Source organism: Ovis canadensis, chromosome 5, assembly GCF_042477335.2.
Source record: "Ovis canadensis isolate MfBH-ARS-UI-01 breed Bighorn chromosome 5, ARS-UI_OviCan_v2, whole genome shotgun sequence".
Classification (NCBI taxonomy): Eukaryota; Metazoa; Chordata; class Mammalia; order Artiodactyla; family Bovidae; genus Ovis; species Ovis canadensis.
In genome coordinates this window covers 93,184,251-93,199,138 of record NC_091249.1, presented here as the reverse complement: position 1 = coordinate 93,199,138, position 14,888 = coordinate 93,184,251, and the positions used below count along the sequence as shown (strand labels likewise).

At 36.9% G+C, this 14,888-nt stretch overlaps 1 protein-coding gene across 8 annotated transcripts in view; it reads right to left on the bottom strand.

The window, feature by feature from the left end:
* Positions 1 to 1,876: 1,876 nt before the first annotated feature.
* Positions 1,877 to 14,888, bottom strand: part of ZFYVE16 (zinc finger FYVE-type containing 16) — a 63,159-nt gene continuing 50,147 nt past the window's right edge. For all 8 annotated transcript variants that reach the window (XM_069590034.1, XM_069590039.1, XM_069590033.1 and 5 more), the window contains 4 exons: positions 11,745 to 11,907; positions 10,074 to 10,179; positions 8,999 to 9,166; positions 1,877 to 3,815 (listed from right to left, as the gene is read on the bottom strand). In XM_069590034.1, coding sequence (XP_069446135.1) covers positions 3,651 to 3,815; positions 8,999 to 9,166; positions 10,074 to 10,179; positions 11,745 to 11,907 — 602 coding nt within the window. In that variant the 3' untranslated portion in view covers positions 1,877 to 3,650. The remainder of the gene's footprint in view (positions 3,816 to 8,998; positions 9,167 to 10,073; positions 10,180 to 11,744; positions 11,908 to 14,888) is intronic.

Here is a 14,888-nt window from a genome sequence, read left to right as displayed (position 1 = left end):
TGGGAGGGTACAGTCAAATTGTGGTTGGGGCTGCAATTTGAAGTCTTGACTAGGGTTGGAGGGATCCCATTCCACTTTCCTGGCAGCTGACTTCCCCAAGAATGAGTGACTTAATAGAGAAGGAGAAAGAGAAAGGGACAGACAGGGAGGGAGAGGTGGGGAGAAATGCACCAAAGGTGGCAGCCACAGAACTCTTATAATATTGGAAATGACATCCCATCCCTTCTTCCATATTCTATTAGTCACAAACACCAACAGTGGTACAATGTGGAAAGTGACTACACAAGGGTGTGAATACCAACAGGCAGGGATCTCTGTGGGCTATTTTGGAGGCTGGCTAGCATCTTATTTTACCAAAAGGGAAAGAAAAAACAACTTTATATTCAGAGGTTCATAATAAAGCACTTGAATTAGACTTATTTCTTCATTTGTAAAAACATGAAAATATGGCTGTAATTTTCTCAATGCGAATGCAGATGTTTTCCAAATGGTATTAAATATTGTGTATCATTCCAAGCTAAGCTAAATCCAAAACACAGGCTATAGAGATTTAAACATACTAAAAATCTGATGTAAAAAACAAAAAAACAATGTGTCAATTAAGTGGTAAAAGATAAATTTAGATGGTGAGGCTTAGTGTTGAATAGGAGAAAAAAAAACAGGTTTTAAATGTAGCTCAAATAAAAAATAACCCTGCAAGTATTTTTGCAAAAATTTGTTATGAGAAAAATTGTCCTCCTAACTGAAACATAATCCCAATAATGGATATTCTTCTTGCCTTTCCACAATTAGTGGTTTGAGAAGCAGTGAAACTTTTAAGATTCTAAGTAGAAGCCACATAAATCAAAAGTAATTGAGGAGATGACACTGTAAACAGCACACTATATTCTGTATAAAAAATGAGAGGAAAAAATAAAAATATATATTCCTATTTGCTTCTACTGTACCTAAACCTTGGAAAGATACACAGTAATAAAAATCACTTCTTATTGAGGTTGCAGAGTGAGAAGACAGATGCATACAAGGTTGGCAGGAAAACTTATATTGATAAGTTTTTAACATTTCTGACTTTTTAATGTTTATATATTATATATGAACCATTATTTTAACCACAAAAGAATTAAAACCTAAGATTGTTCAGAGGTTTCTGGTTTATTTCAAGATATTTTCTTTTAAAATTTGAGTCAAGTTATCAAAGTTATGCTTGCTATTAAAAAAAGTTGTATTCTTATAAAACAATATTTAAATCTAGGCTGTTGAAACACCATAGTCAGGCTACTTCTTTTATGATTAAATTATAAGGTAAGATATTCACACAACACAGAAGACTCTTTAAATTGCCTTTAGAGGGAAAATTCAATGTTTTGACATATTATCTACTCTTCAGATGTTCAACTCTTGCCAAGGCAAGTTTAATGCCCATGCCTTCTCATTTTTGGGTACAGCTATCCTCCTGGATTGTTTTCCAACTAGCTACTCAAAAGTCGTATTGCTATTTTAGCAAATTACTTTTCCTTTGTTAATTATCTGCTTTACACATTCATCTCCAAGAGGGAAAGAACTAGTTTATTCATCTTTCAATCAATGAAGTTTAATAAAGTGCTGTGTGTATAGCAAGCATATAGATACAGAAAGTCTGCCAGATGGCTGCAAAAAACAAATGGGCTAAATTCTACTTCGTATTTCAAAATTCAGAGAAAAACAGTACTCTTAAAAGGCAGAGACCAAAAATAGATCATTGCAGACTGAGTACAAAGAACCATTCTATTTCTTCATCTTTAAAAAAGTTAAAATTTTAAATTAAGTATCAATGAAGAACATGACAAATGCATTCAGAAACATCTATCTACAAAGAATACCTTAGTGCCTCCAAAGATACAGTAACTCCAATTTTTATTAAATGTAAAGACTTTATGGAAACAAATCCAAAGCTATCCCATCATGGGAAGAACCCTCTACCTTCCGGTTATTTTAAAGTAAATTCAGTATTCACAGACTGTACAGTTAACTTATACTGTAAAATAAACAACAAATATATAAAGAAAACAAACTGAGTTTGATATGCATTTGTTTTTATCTTACATGATGTCAACAAATTTCACAAGTTATTACATGTTGTATTTTATTTAATATCTGCAACATTTTACATTGTTTATGAAGTAGTTACTTCCAGAAGACTGATATTTTCCTTCATGCCATGTCTTTGGCTAGTACTACAGATGTGATTTAGTAGGAACCATATGACCAAACTGATTCAAATTCTGTCTTTCCTAGCCTGAGACCTAAGATCCTGAGTTATTACAACCCTGACTTTGTCTTCAAGTTGAGATGCTTCATAGATACTTTTCTTAAAACAGGGCTATTTAGTGTAGTTTCTTTTTCATGAGACACTGGAGTGTTTTTGATACAAAAACATATATATTCCACATAAGAATTTTTTTAAAAAAATTAAAATAATGATTATATTTTATATAACAAATGACAGGCTTAACTAAAATATGATTTTTTTAATACAATGAACTTAAAATTTTTTTTGCTATTTGAAGTAAAGAAAGTTATGTAACAGTTTCAAATACAGACTTTAACTTATGGTAGTATCCTGTTATAAAAAATAATTACCATATAAAGAATTTAAAGTATGCAAAAGTAAGTAGTTCCATTTAAATTTATATTTAATACGTTGGTGTCAATGAAAATATGCAGACTTGCCAAGAAACTGCTAAGGTTTCAAGGATAAGTTAAAAAAACACCTGTTTCAGGCTTCATTTATTGCTACATAATGACTACTTCAAGGGTCATCTGGCCTGTCGTCAATCACTCTCAGAAGTGGTATATACAGTGGTATACTTTGGGAGGAAAGGAGGAAAAATAATGCACTGCAATACAAAAATATCACCTATTTATAAATTATTAAAGATTTATAAAACACATACCAAATCACATGTTCTCGCTATAAAAACAATATACTTAAATATAGAAGCACAAAATCCTGAAGCACCCACAATTATTTTAAGAATACCCATTTAATCAACGGAAAGTCATATATATATATAAAATAATAATTTGAAAAGAAAAAAGGCAAAATTCTGATTTTAATGCAAATAATCTGTTTATCTAATCATGGAGGTAGGTCTCCACTCCAATTAAACAAATAAGCTAATCTGCCTTGTTCAAAGAATTATCATGTAAGTGTAAGATCTGGAAACTGGTCTGTGCCATTGAAATACATTTTTAACAGACTTTAGAAACCAGTCATTTAACTGGCATATAAACAAAACAGGTATTTCCCTCATAAGGTTGCATCTGAAAGGAGCCTTCACTAAAATCGTTCTTGGCATAAAAGTGCAGATACTTTGGCTTTAGCATTTAAACACTACAGTAAATGCTACAAATTTCTTAAGGACAAAAGAAATCCTTGCTTTTCCAGTACTTGTAAAGTGTAAAGCTTCAAAAACTGCGGATCTCTTCCATTCTTTTGAGATTTAAATATTGTGCTAATGATTTTTAAAAGATCATTCCTGCCTAAAAAGCAAAGCTTACAAGTTTCAAACATCAAACATATTTTCTTTTAGTGTTTGTGGCATTTCAGCCTTAGTGCTGGAGTTAGTTTTAACAAATCAATTTGTAATATAGAATACAACTCAGTTCTTTCACTCAAAAAGATTTTCTATAATAAAAAATACTAATTCTATTTCTAATGGTAAACTAGTAGAGTTGGAGGTCCCACCATGTATCACAGGGATTAGAGCACTGTCAAGATCATTTAGATAATGCTGAGGAAGAAGTCGGCCTTCAGATCCTGCCTGAAATTCAACCTGGGGAAAAAAAAAATATCTTGGTAAGTCAACCCTACAAAGTGAGCAATCTTGTTTTAGTTCAGCAAATGAATATAAAATAACTACTTAACAGTATCATTCTATTTAAGCATGTTAATACCTAAATCAAATCCCTTATGATTATACAGTGGAAGTGAGAAACAGATTTAAGGGACTAGATCTGATAGAGTGCCTGATGAACTATGGACTGAGGTTCATGACACTGTACAGGAGACAGGGATCAAGACCATCCCCATGGAAAAGAAATGCAAAAAAGCAAAATGGTGGTCTGGGGAGGCTTTACAAATAGCTGTGAAAAGAAGAGAAGCGAAAAGCAAAGGAGAAAAGGAAAGATATAAGCATCTGAATGCAGAGTTCCAAAGAATAGCAAGAAGAGATAAGAAAGCCTTCCTCAGCGATCAATGCAAAGAAATAGAGGAAAACAACGTAATGGGGAAGACTAGAGATCTCTTCAAGAAAATCAGAGCTACCAAGGGAACATTTCATGCAAAGATGGGCTTGATAAAAGGACAGAAATGGTATGGACCTAACAGAAGCAGAAGATATTAAGAAGAAGTGACAAGAATACACAGAAAAACTGTACAAAAAAGATCTTCACAACCAAGATACTCACGATGGTATGATCACTCATCTAGAGCCAGATATCCTGGAATGTGAAGTCAAGTGGGCCTCAGAAAGCATCACTACGAACAAAGCTAGTGGAGGTGATGGAATTCCAGTAGAGCTATTTCAAATCCTGAAAGATGATGCTGTGAAAGTGCTACACTCAATATGCCAGCAAATTTGGAAAACTCAGCAGTGGCCACAGGACTGGAAAAGGTCAGTTTTCATTCCAATCCCAAAGAAAGGCAATGCCAAAGAATGCTCAAACTACCGCACAATTGCACTCATCTCACATGTTAGTAAAGTAATGCTCAAAATTCTCCCAGCCAGGCTTCAGCAATACGTGAACAGAGAACTTCCAGATGTTCAAGCTGGTTTTAGAAAAGGCAGAGGAATCAGAGATCAAATTGCCCACATCCGCTGGATCATGGAAAAAGCAAGAGACTTCCAGAAAAACATCTATTTCTGCTTTATTGACTATGCCAAAGCCTTTGACTGTTTGGATCACAATAAACAGTGGAAAATACTTCAAGAGATGGGAATACCAGACCACCTCACCTGCCTCTTGAGAAACCTATATGCAGGTCAGGAAGCAACAGTTAGAACTGGACATGGAACAACAGACTGGTTCCAAATAGGAAAAGGAGTACGTCAAGGCTGTATATTGTCACTCTGCTTATTTAACTTATATGCTGAGTACATCATGAGAAACGCTGGACTGGGAGAAGCACAAGCTGGAATCAAGACTGCCAGGAGAAATATCAATCACCTCAGATATGCAGATGACACCACCCTTATGGCAGAAAGTGAGGAGGAACTAAAGAGCCTCTTGATGAAAGTGAAAGAGGAGAGCGAAAAAGTTGGCTTAAAGCTCAACATTCAGAAAACGAAGATCATGGCATCTGGTCCCATCACTTCACGGGAAATAGATGGGGAAACAGTGGAAACAGTGTCAGACTTTATTTTTTGGGCTCCAAGATCACTGCAGATGGTGACTGCAGCCATGAAATTAAAAGACGCTTACTCTTTGGAAGAAAGTTATGACCAACCTAAATCGCATATTGAAAAGCAGAGACATTACTTTGCTAACAAAGGTCTGTCTAGTCAAGGCTATGGTTTTTCCAGTGGTCATGTATGGATGCTAGAGTTGGACTGTGAAGAAAGCTGAGTGCCAAAGAATTGATGCTTTTGAACTGTGGTGTTGGAGAAGACTCTTGAGAGTCCCTTGGACTGCAAGGAGATCCAACCAGTCCATTTTGAAGGAGATAAACCCTGGGATTTCTTTGGAAGGAATGATGCTAAAGCTGAAACTCCAGTACTTTGGCCACGTCATGCGAAGAGTTGACTCATTGGAAAAGACTAATGCTGGGAGGGATTGGGGGCAGGAGGAAAAGGGGACGACAGAGGATGAGGTGGCCGGATGGCATCATTGACTCGATGGACATCAAGTTGAGTGAACTCTGGGAGTTGGTGATGGACAGGGAGGCCTGGCGTGCCGTGATTCATGGGGTCGCAAAGAGCTGGACACGACTGATCGACTGAACTGAACTGAATACTTCATATTTTCATTCATAAAATAATGTTTTATATTCTCTTTTATTTTCCCATCTACTACATTAATTATAATTGTCCCTCCCACTCTTATTATGAAAATAAAACTGCCACTACTTTACTGTAGGTCTCTTCTCTTTGAACATGTAAAACACATGGCGGACCAAGGTTCTGAATACTTATCAATATGACTTAAGCAAAAACCCCATGGTATTTTTAAAAATATCTGCTTAAAAATACTTTTAATTTATTGTAAAATAATATTTGAATTGAATATTGCTGGTGAAAATTATATTTTAATACATATGACTAAAAAAATTAACAGTAATTACTCAAATATTCTTTTTTCCAATAAGAACTGTAACACATCCTGCCTGAAGAAAAGCAAACCTTTAGCATATGAAATTATTCATGTGAAGACTGACCATTCTTGGACTTCCCTGGCGGTTCAGTGGTTAAGATTCCACTCTTCCACTGCAAGAGACATGGGCTGTATCCCAGGTTGGGGAACTAAGATATCACATGCTGCACAGCAGAGCCAAAAAAATAAAAAAAGATTGACTGTTCTAATGAAAACCTGGAGTGAAATCTATATTATTGGATGTTGGAAGCAGCTAAAAATGCACATTAAAATACTACTGGAGTACCAATTTTTAACCTAGTAAATTGGTAAAGTTCGAAAGTTTGATTATATGCTGCTTTGATAAGAATGTGAGAGAATACTATCATAAATTGTGGCAGAAGTATAAATTGTCATAACCTCTATTTGAGACAATATGGTCATATCTACTGAGTACACACTTGGACCTGGGAGTTCCAGGAATGTTATATACTCACAGTTAAGCAAAAGCAAAATATTGTGGATACCTTAAATATCAAGCAGTACATACTAAACATGCATAAGAACTAAATAAATTATGGTACATTTATATAGTCAGCTACTATGCAACTTTTAAAGAGAGTATGTAATTTATATGAAATCTCCCTGAGATATATTAAGTTAAAGAACTGCTTTTTTTTTTATAAAGAACTGCTTTTTTAAAAAAGTGAAAAAAGAACAAAAAGGACATACAAACTTACTTGCTCATACATGTAAATTACAAGGAATACACAGAAATGGATAACATTTGATTGCCTGATTAGGAAGGGAGGATGAAGCAGAGTATAGAAGTCGTCTAAAGTGTTAGGAGTCAAGGGCAGGTAGGAGGTCCTTCCAGGGCTATTATCCCAGCAACTCTACTGAAACTGTTAGGGGAAGCACACTGATTGAAACCGCCCACCCTGGCCAGGCACCATAGTAACTATTTGCTTGAGTTGTTTTATGACAGGAGATCCTGATAAGGAATACGGAACTAATAAGCCACCACCAACTAGAAGAGTTAGGGAAAGGTCTAAAGGAGACACCACATGTCTGTCCACTTCCCGGAATCCCTCTCGCTAGCAACCATCTTGGCTGAGCAATGTGTGCGCCACCAGGAAAGACTCTGAATTAGAATGACTGGCCAAAGATCCGCTGGAAACTAATCCCATCACCATAAAACCTGAGACTGCAAGCCACGCAGCAGAGCAGTTCTCCTGGGTTCCCTTACCCTACTGCTCTCCACCCGGCTGCCCTTCCCAATAAGATATCTTGCTCTGTCAGCACATGTGTCTCCCCGGACAGTTCATTTCCGAGTGTTAGACAAGAGCCCGGTTTCGGGCCCTGGAAAGGGTCCGCGTTCCTGCAACAAAACCGTTTACATTGTGGCCTGGAGTTAGTACCTCTAGAGGTCATCAATTAAATTAGAGAATTGTGTGAATGCTGCTCTCTGAAAATGTTTAATGAGGTGCCCCAAATATATATATACACACATTTGTGAGATAATATCCCTGGAAACTCCTGCTTAGGATCCCACCAGACCTTGCCCTATGTATGTCTTCATCTGTGTATCCTTTAATGAATTGACAAACACAAGAAAATGTTTTCCTGCGTTCTGTGAGCCAATGTAGCAAATTAATTAAACCCAAGGAGGAGTGGGGGTCATTGGAATTTCCGATCCATAACTGGTTGGTCAAAAGCACAGGTGATAGCTGTGACTGGCATATGAAGAAGGGGAGGAGGCAGTCTGGTAAGACCTGGAGGTTCTGATGCTACCTCTGGGTGAAAAAAGTGACAGTCATGTCAGACTCTGCGACCCCATGGACCACAGCCCGCTAGGCTCCTCTGTCCGTGATCCAGATTTCCCAGGCAAGAATACTGGAGTGGGTAGCCACCCGACTCCTGCTTTGCACGTAGATTCTTTACCATCTGAGCCACCAGGGAAGTCCCTCTCTGAGTAGATCAGTCAAAATTAAGTTGAATTCTTAAGATACCTTGCTTGTGTCTGAGAATTGCTTACCGGTGGGGAAAGCCTCTACACATCTGGTGACCAAGTGTTTTCTGTGACTAGTTAAAAGAGACACACTGGAAAGAAATAGTAGGGAAGAAATGGTTTTTCCCTACACAGGAGGAAAAAACTGAAATTTCCCCCTTTTTAACACTTTAGACTTTCATGATTTTAAATCACATAAATATAGAATCTAGCCAGCATAAATAAAAAAACCTACTTATCACGCAGGAATGTTGTAGTGCAGGGATCAGTAAGCTACGGCCTGTGAGTCAATGTGGCCCACCCACTGTTTTTGAAAACAAAGTTTCACTGGAACACAGCTAAGTTTATTTATATACTGTTTATAGCTGCTTTCACACTACAATGGCAGAGTTAAGTAGATATGAAAGAAAACAGATAGCCCACAATGCCTAAATTATTTACTGTCTGGCCTTTAACCAAAAAAAAAAAAAAAAAAATTTGTGGGCCCCTGCTGTGGACAGTAAAGGAGATGGATGTACATGAAGTACATACCAAATATTAATGTTCAACAAATTTTAGTTCTTTCCAGTCATCCCAAAGTAAAAGGTTAAGAAACTTTTGATTATTTTAATATAAGATATATTCATTTCAGAAATATATCAGAAAAACATGTCTCACCATATCGGTGTCCATGGAAACTCTGAGGCCAATTTTATTCATTCCATTACTCTTTAGAATTTTCAAGTGAGGGCACAGTGCGGCACTGCAAGCCATGGCGATTTCTTTTGCAAACTGGTAACGAGTTGCTGAAACAGATAAATCCTGGTCCTTTAGAAAGTAGAACACCTGAAATATATTCAATTAGGAAACAAATCACGATTAACACTAAAAGTAGCTTTAAAAATACAATTGCTAATTTCAATTAAACTTTATGAATAAAATTCCAAGGTTAGTGCCATGAAATTCACTAGTTAAGAACATTCTCCATATTTGGGCTGATCTATAAGTAAAAACTTAAAACTTAAAAGGTTAGGGGATACAGGAATGACTTAGCTGTTTTTGCCTAAAGTTAACTTGTAGCAACAAAAGCTTTGTTAACTCAGTTTAAAGACGAGTATTAATGAGTCCATCCTACAAGATACCCATCTTATAAAGACTTCTTAATGAAGTTAAGATCAAAGAAATAATATTCTGTAATTTTGGTATCCTCTATAGTTTCTGTATCTTGTACATACCTAAAATCAGAAATACCTAAGAAATTAGTAACGTTGATTGACCCAAGAGGTAGAATGAGGGGGGAATATGCAGGTAGACTAACAGGCTGGGAGGGAATAGTTTCATATTATCTTTAATCATATTTTTAAAAATTGGAACAAGTGAAAATGACTTCCATATGTGAATTCTGATTATAAACTGATATCTATAAAATATCTCATTTTTTGTAAAATAAGAGAAAAATGAAAACACTATGGTCAAATAACATGTTATTGCACAAAGATGGCAATGCTGCCAAAACTTAACTGTGAGTTCACAGGCAGTATCACCATATAGTAAACTGAAATAATCCTATGGGGATACAGATCTGGTGGATAAAAGGCAGTCTGGGGTGGAGATATGTGTGTCTCAAGGTGTAATGTAAAGTGTAATAAGCTGCACTGAAACATTCAGAGGTTGAATACTGTGAAATCTCCAAGTTAACAAAGATATATCCAAATACAACATGTAAACAGAAGGGATCATTTTTCCAAGATACCTCAGTACACTTTACAATCTTCTCATCAGTTTCAAAATCTGCTTCCAGTTTTATTTTTTCACTTGGAAATCCCTGTAATGACATTCCATCCACTGAACTAATAACACTGCAGAAAAAAGTAATAGAATTATTAACCAAAGTGCTTTCTATGAAGTGAATTATAAGACTTGAAGAAATGGAATAAGGATAAAAATTATGAAAGCTATTAATTTAAAGCAGCAGTTAAGACATCTCAATTATAGACAAAATAATTAAAACTGTAGTTCACATTCATTTACCAAGATTTTTTAAATTGTGTAGCAAATTATATCTACTTTTTCAAATGCCCAATTCAGACCTAAGGTTTAAACTACCTTAAATAGTCTCCTAACAGAAAAGCTATCTCATGTATTTCAAAAACTCTATTTTGGAATCCTTCAGCATTAGCCCTCTTCCTTTTTTGCTCCAGATCCCTTAGCCAGTCTCCAAAAAGAGAAAGAAAATGGGTAAGAGGGAATGGCAGTAATATTCTATAAGGCCTCTAATGTAAACATATATTATTGAATTCAGTTGTTTGTATTTACAATGGATCAACGTAATACAGAATAAACATCCAAAGGATTCCATTACTTACAAAAAATGATTGTGGGAGTAAAACCACCATATGACCCAGCAATCCCACTCCTAGGCATACACCCTGAGGAAACCAAAACTGAAAAAGACACGTGTATCCCACTGTTCATTACAGCACTATTTACAATAGCTAGAACATGGAAGCAACCTAGATGTCCATTGACAGGTGAATGGATGAAAACGTTGTGGTATATATACACAATGGAATTACTCAGCCATAAAAAGGAATGCATTTGAGTCAGTCCTAATGAGGTGGATGAACCTAGAACCTATTATATAGATTGAACTATGTCAGAAAGAGAAAAATAAGTATTGTATTCTAACATATGTATACAAAATCTAGAAAAATGGTACTTAAGAATTTATTTAAAGGGCAGCAATGGAGAAACAGACATAGAGGGGAGGGTGAGATGTATGGAAAGAGTAACATGGAAACATATATTACCATATGTAAAATAGATAGCCAACAGGAATTAGCTGTTTGGCTCTGGAAATTCAAACAGAGGCTCTGTATCAACCTAGAGGGGCGGGATGGGGAGGGAGATGGGAGGGAAGTTGAAAACGGAGGGGATATATGTATACCTATGGATGACTCATATTGAGGTTTGACAGAAAACAACAAAATTCTATAAAGCAATTATCCCTCAATAAAAAAATTAATTTAAAAAATCGTGAAATAATTTCACAGAAATACATATTGGTAAAAGGTAGTTTGGGGTGAAAATATGTATGTGTCTCAAGGTGCCATACAGCAGACAAAGTAGCTTGTCTTTCTCAGAGCTGGCATCAAGCCTAAAGTGCTACACAATGCACATTGTATCACTGGCCCCCTCCCAAACTGACCACCCTTTAATAATTTACAGCATGCTAGATAAAGAAATACACATGATCCTGGTTAGGTACATTTCTGGAAAAAATACTGCATTTAGTAACTAAAGTATATGCATTTAAATTAATGGTACAATTCTATATTTATAAAATATTTAATTTTCTCAACAGTATGTTTTATCCTTTCTCCTCCATCAAATCAGTTACATTTTGATAACAAAAAATTCCTACCCTTTGTTTCCTTTTTCTTCAGAATCTACCCAGCAGATGTCCACATATTCTCTCATGTCTACAGCATCAGCTTTCCCACATGTGATTTTAAAGTCTTTTTGTTCTCGTAGAGCTAGCCGCAAGCCATCCATAGTCTCTGGAGTTATTTGTACCATTAAGCCATCTAAAAATGAGAGTTATGTTTCACATTTGTTTTACTAATATAAATTTATATGTCTATGCCATAAACTTTGCTATCAAAATATGTTCCACGCAAGTTTTAAATCACATTTTAAATCATTCTGATGATTGTTTTCTGTCAGAAAACATATCTGGACAACAGGAAGTACAATACCATGGTTCCTATAGGAATATTCAGTATGTAAGCCCACAACTGTCCAAGCTCTCTGAGGACAACTTCTGCACGGTTACCATTAAACCTACGATGGTCCTTCTGGGCTGAGAGGTCAAAGATAAGGGTTTAGGGAGGACTGAAGTCTGTGGTCAAGACACTAAAACGGGGAGCACCTGCAGACTGTGTTCAAGGGTCTCTCTGAGTCCATGGACTGGAACTGAGGACACAAAAGTGACCCTAGATGAGGCCCAACAGAAAACAGCTATTATACAGTTGGGAACAGAATAGAGATACTAGAATTCAAGCACTGTTGGGGGATATTGGTAGTCTCAGTTCAGTTCAGTTCAGTCACTCAGTCGAGTCCGACTCTTTGTGACCCTGTGAACTACAGCAAGCCAGGCCTCCCTGTCCATCATCAATTCCCAGAGTTTACTCAAACTCATGTGCGTTGAGTCTGTGATGCCATCCAACCATCCCATCCTCTGTCATCCCCTCCTCCTCCTGCCCTCAATCGTTCCCAGAATCAAGGTCTTTTCCAATGAGTCAGGTCTTCGCATGAGGCGGCCAAACTACTGGAGTTTCAGCTTCAACATCAGTCCTTCCAAAGAACACCCAGGGCTGATCTCCTTTAGGATGGACTGGTTGGATCTCCTTGCAGTCCAAGGGACTCTCAAGAGTCTTCTCCATCACCACAGTTCAAAAGCATCAATTCTTTGGCACTCAGCTTTCTTTATAGTCCAACTCTCACATCCATACATGACTACTGGAAAAACCATAGCCTTGACTAGATGGACCTTTGTTGGCAAAGTAATGTCTCTGCTTTTTAATATGCTGTCTAGGTTGGTCATAACTTTCCTTCCAAGGAGTAAGCATCTTTTAATTTCATGGCTGCAATCACCATCTGCAGTGATTTTGGAGCCCCCAAAAATAAAGTCTGACACTGTTTCTACTGTTTCCCCATCTATTTCCCATGAAGTAATGGGACCAGATGCCATGATCTTCGTTTTCTGAATGTTGAGCTTTAAGCCAACTTTTTCACTCTCCTCTTTCATGTTCATCAAGAGGCTCTTTAGTTCCTCTTCACTTTCTGCCATAAGGGTGATGTCATCTGCATATCCGAGATTATTGATATTTCTCCCGGCAATCTTGATTCCAGCTTGTGCTTCTTCCAGCCCAGCGTTTCTCATAATGTACTCGGCATAGGAGTTAAATAAGCAGGGTGACAATATACAGCCTTGACGTACTCCTTTTCCTATTTGGAACCAGTCTGTTGTTCCACGTCCAGTTCTAACTGTTTCTTCCTGTCCTGCATATGGGTTTCTCAAGAGGCAGGTGAGGTGGTCTGGTATTCCCATCTCTTGAAGAATTTTCTACAGTTTATTATGACACACAGTCAAAGGCTTTGGCATAGTCAATAAAGCAGAAATAGATGTTTTTCTGGAAGTCTCTTGCTCTTTTGATGATCCAGTGGATGTGGGCAATTTGATCTCTGGTTCCTCTGCCTTTTCCAAAACCAGCTTGAACACTGGTAGTCTAGACCAACCAAAACAGACAATAGAACCTCATTAACCTGAACTATGCAAAGCCAAGAGAAAGCCCTTACAAAATCTACAAGCAAAAGAAATTCTGAAAATGACTCCTGCCAGACTGTAAATACCTTAGGATATCCACAGACTCATCTGCTACAAAAATACAAAATAAAGACTACACAGGCTTAAGGTAAACAGACATGGAAATGCCAGCTTAAATATAAATAAGCCTTCTTCAGCAAAAGCTAACAATCTAAAGTCTCTTGAGCATATCGATGACCAGACAGTGACAGGACACTATAAACCCCTGTAAAACTGGAAGGACTGATGCTGAAGCTGAAACTCCAATACTCTGGCCACCTGATGTGAAGAACTGTTTCACTGGAAAAGACCCTGATGCTGGGAAAGACTGAAGGTGGGAGAAGAAGGGGACCACAGAAGATGAGATGGTTGGATGGTATCACCAACTTGATGGACATGAGTTTGAGTAAGCTCCGGGAGTTGGTGATGGACAGGGAAGCCTGGCATGCTGTAGTCCATGGAGTCAAAAAGAGTAGGACACGACTGAGCGACTGAACTGAAAAAACTGAAATTAACCACAAGATGGCCCAAACACTGGATTAAATACAAAAAAAACCTTAATTACTGAAATATCTGTTCTAAAATATATTCAAATGCTAAAGGAAAATACATTCAAAGAATGAAAAAGCAAATATAAGCTAAATGAATAGTTTTTTAAATAATCTTAATGGAGAAATAGAAACTGGGAAACCCTCCCCCCAAATTCTAGGACTTTAAAAGTATAATCCAACTGAAATAGAAACCTTAATGGACAGGTTTAGTAGTACAATGAAGATGGCAAAAGAAAGAATCAGAGAACATAAAGGTCAACAAATATCATCAAATCTGAAGAACCAAGAGAAAAAAGAGGAAAATAAAAAAGAGTATCAAAGACGTGTGTGTGTGTGTGTGTGTGTGTTGACACACACATCCAAAGAACTCAACAAACGCCAAATATGGAGCTCAATAAATCCCCAAAAGGATAAATACAAAGAAAGCAATATTGAGGCACATCACAGTAAAACTGGTGAAAAACCAAAAATAGAGGCTATCCTGAAAACAGACGAGGAAAAGGGCACATTAAATACAAGGAAAAAATTTAAAATTATGCTGAAGCTGAAACTCCAATACTTTGGCAACCTGATGCAAAGAACTGACTCATTTGAAAAGACCCTGATGCTGGGAAAGACTGAAGGCAGGAGAAGGGGACAACAGAGGATG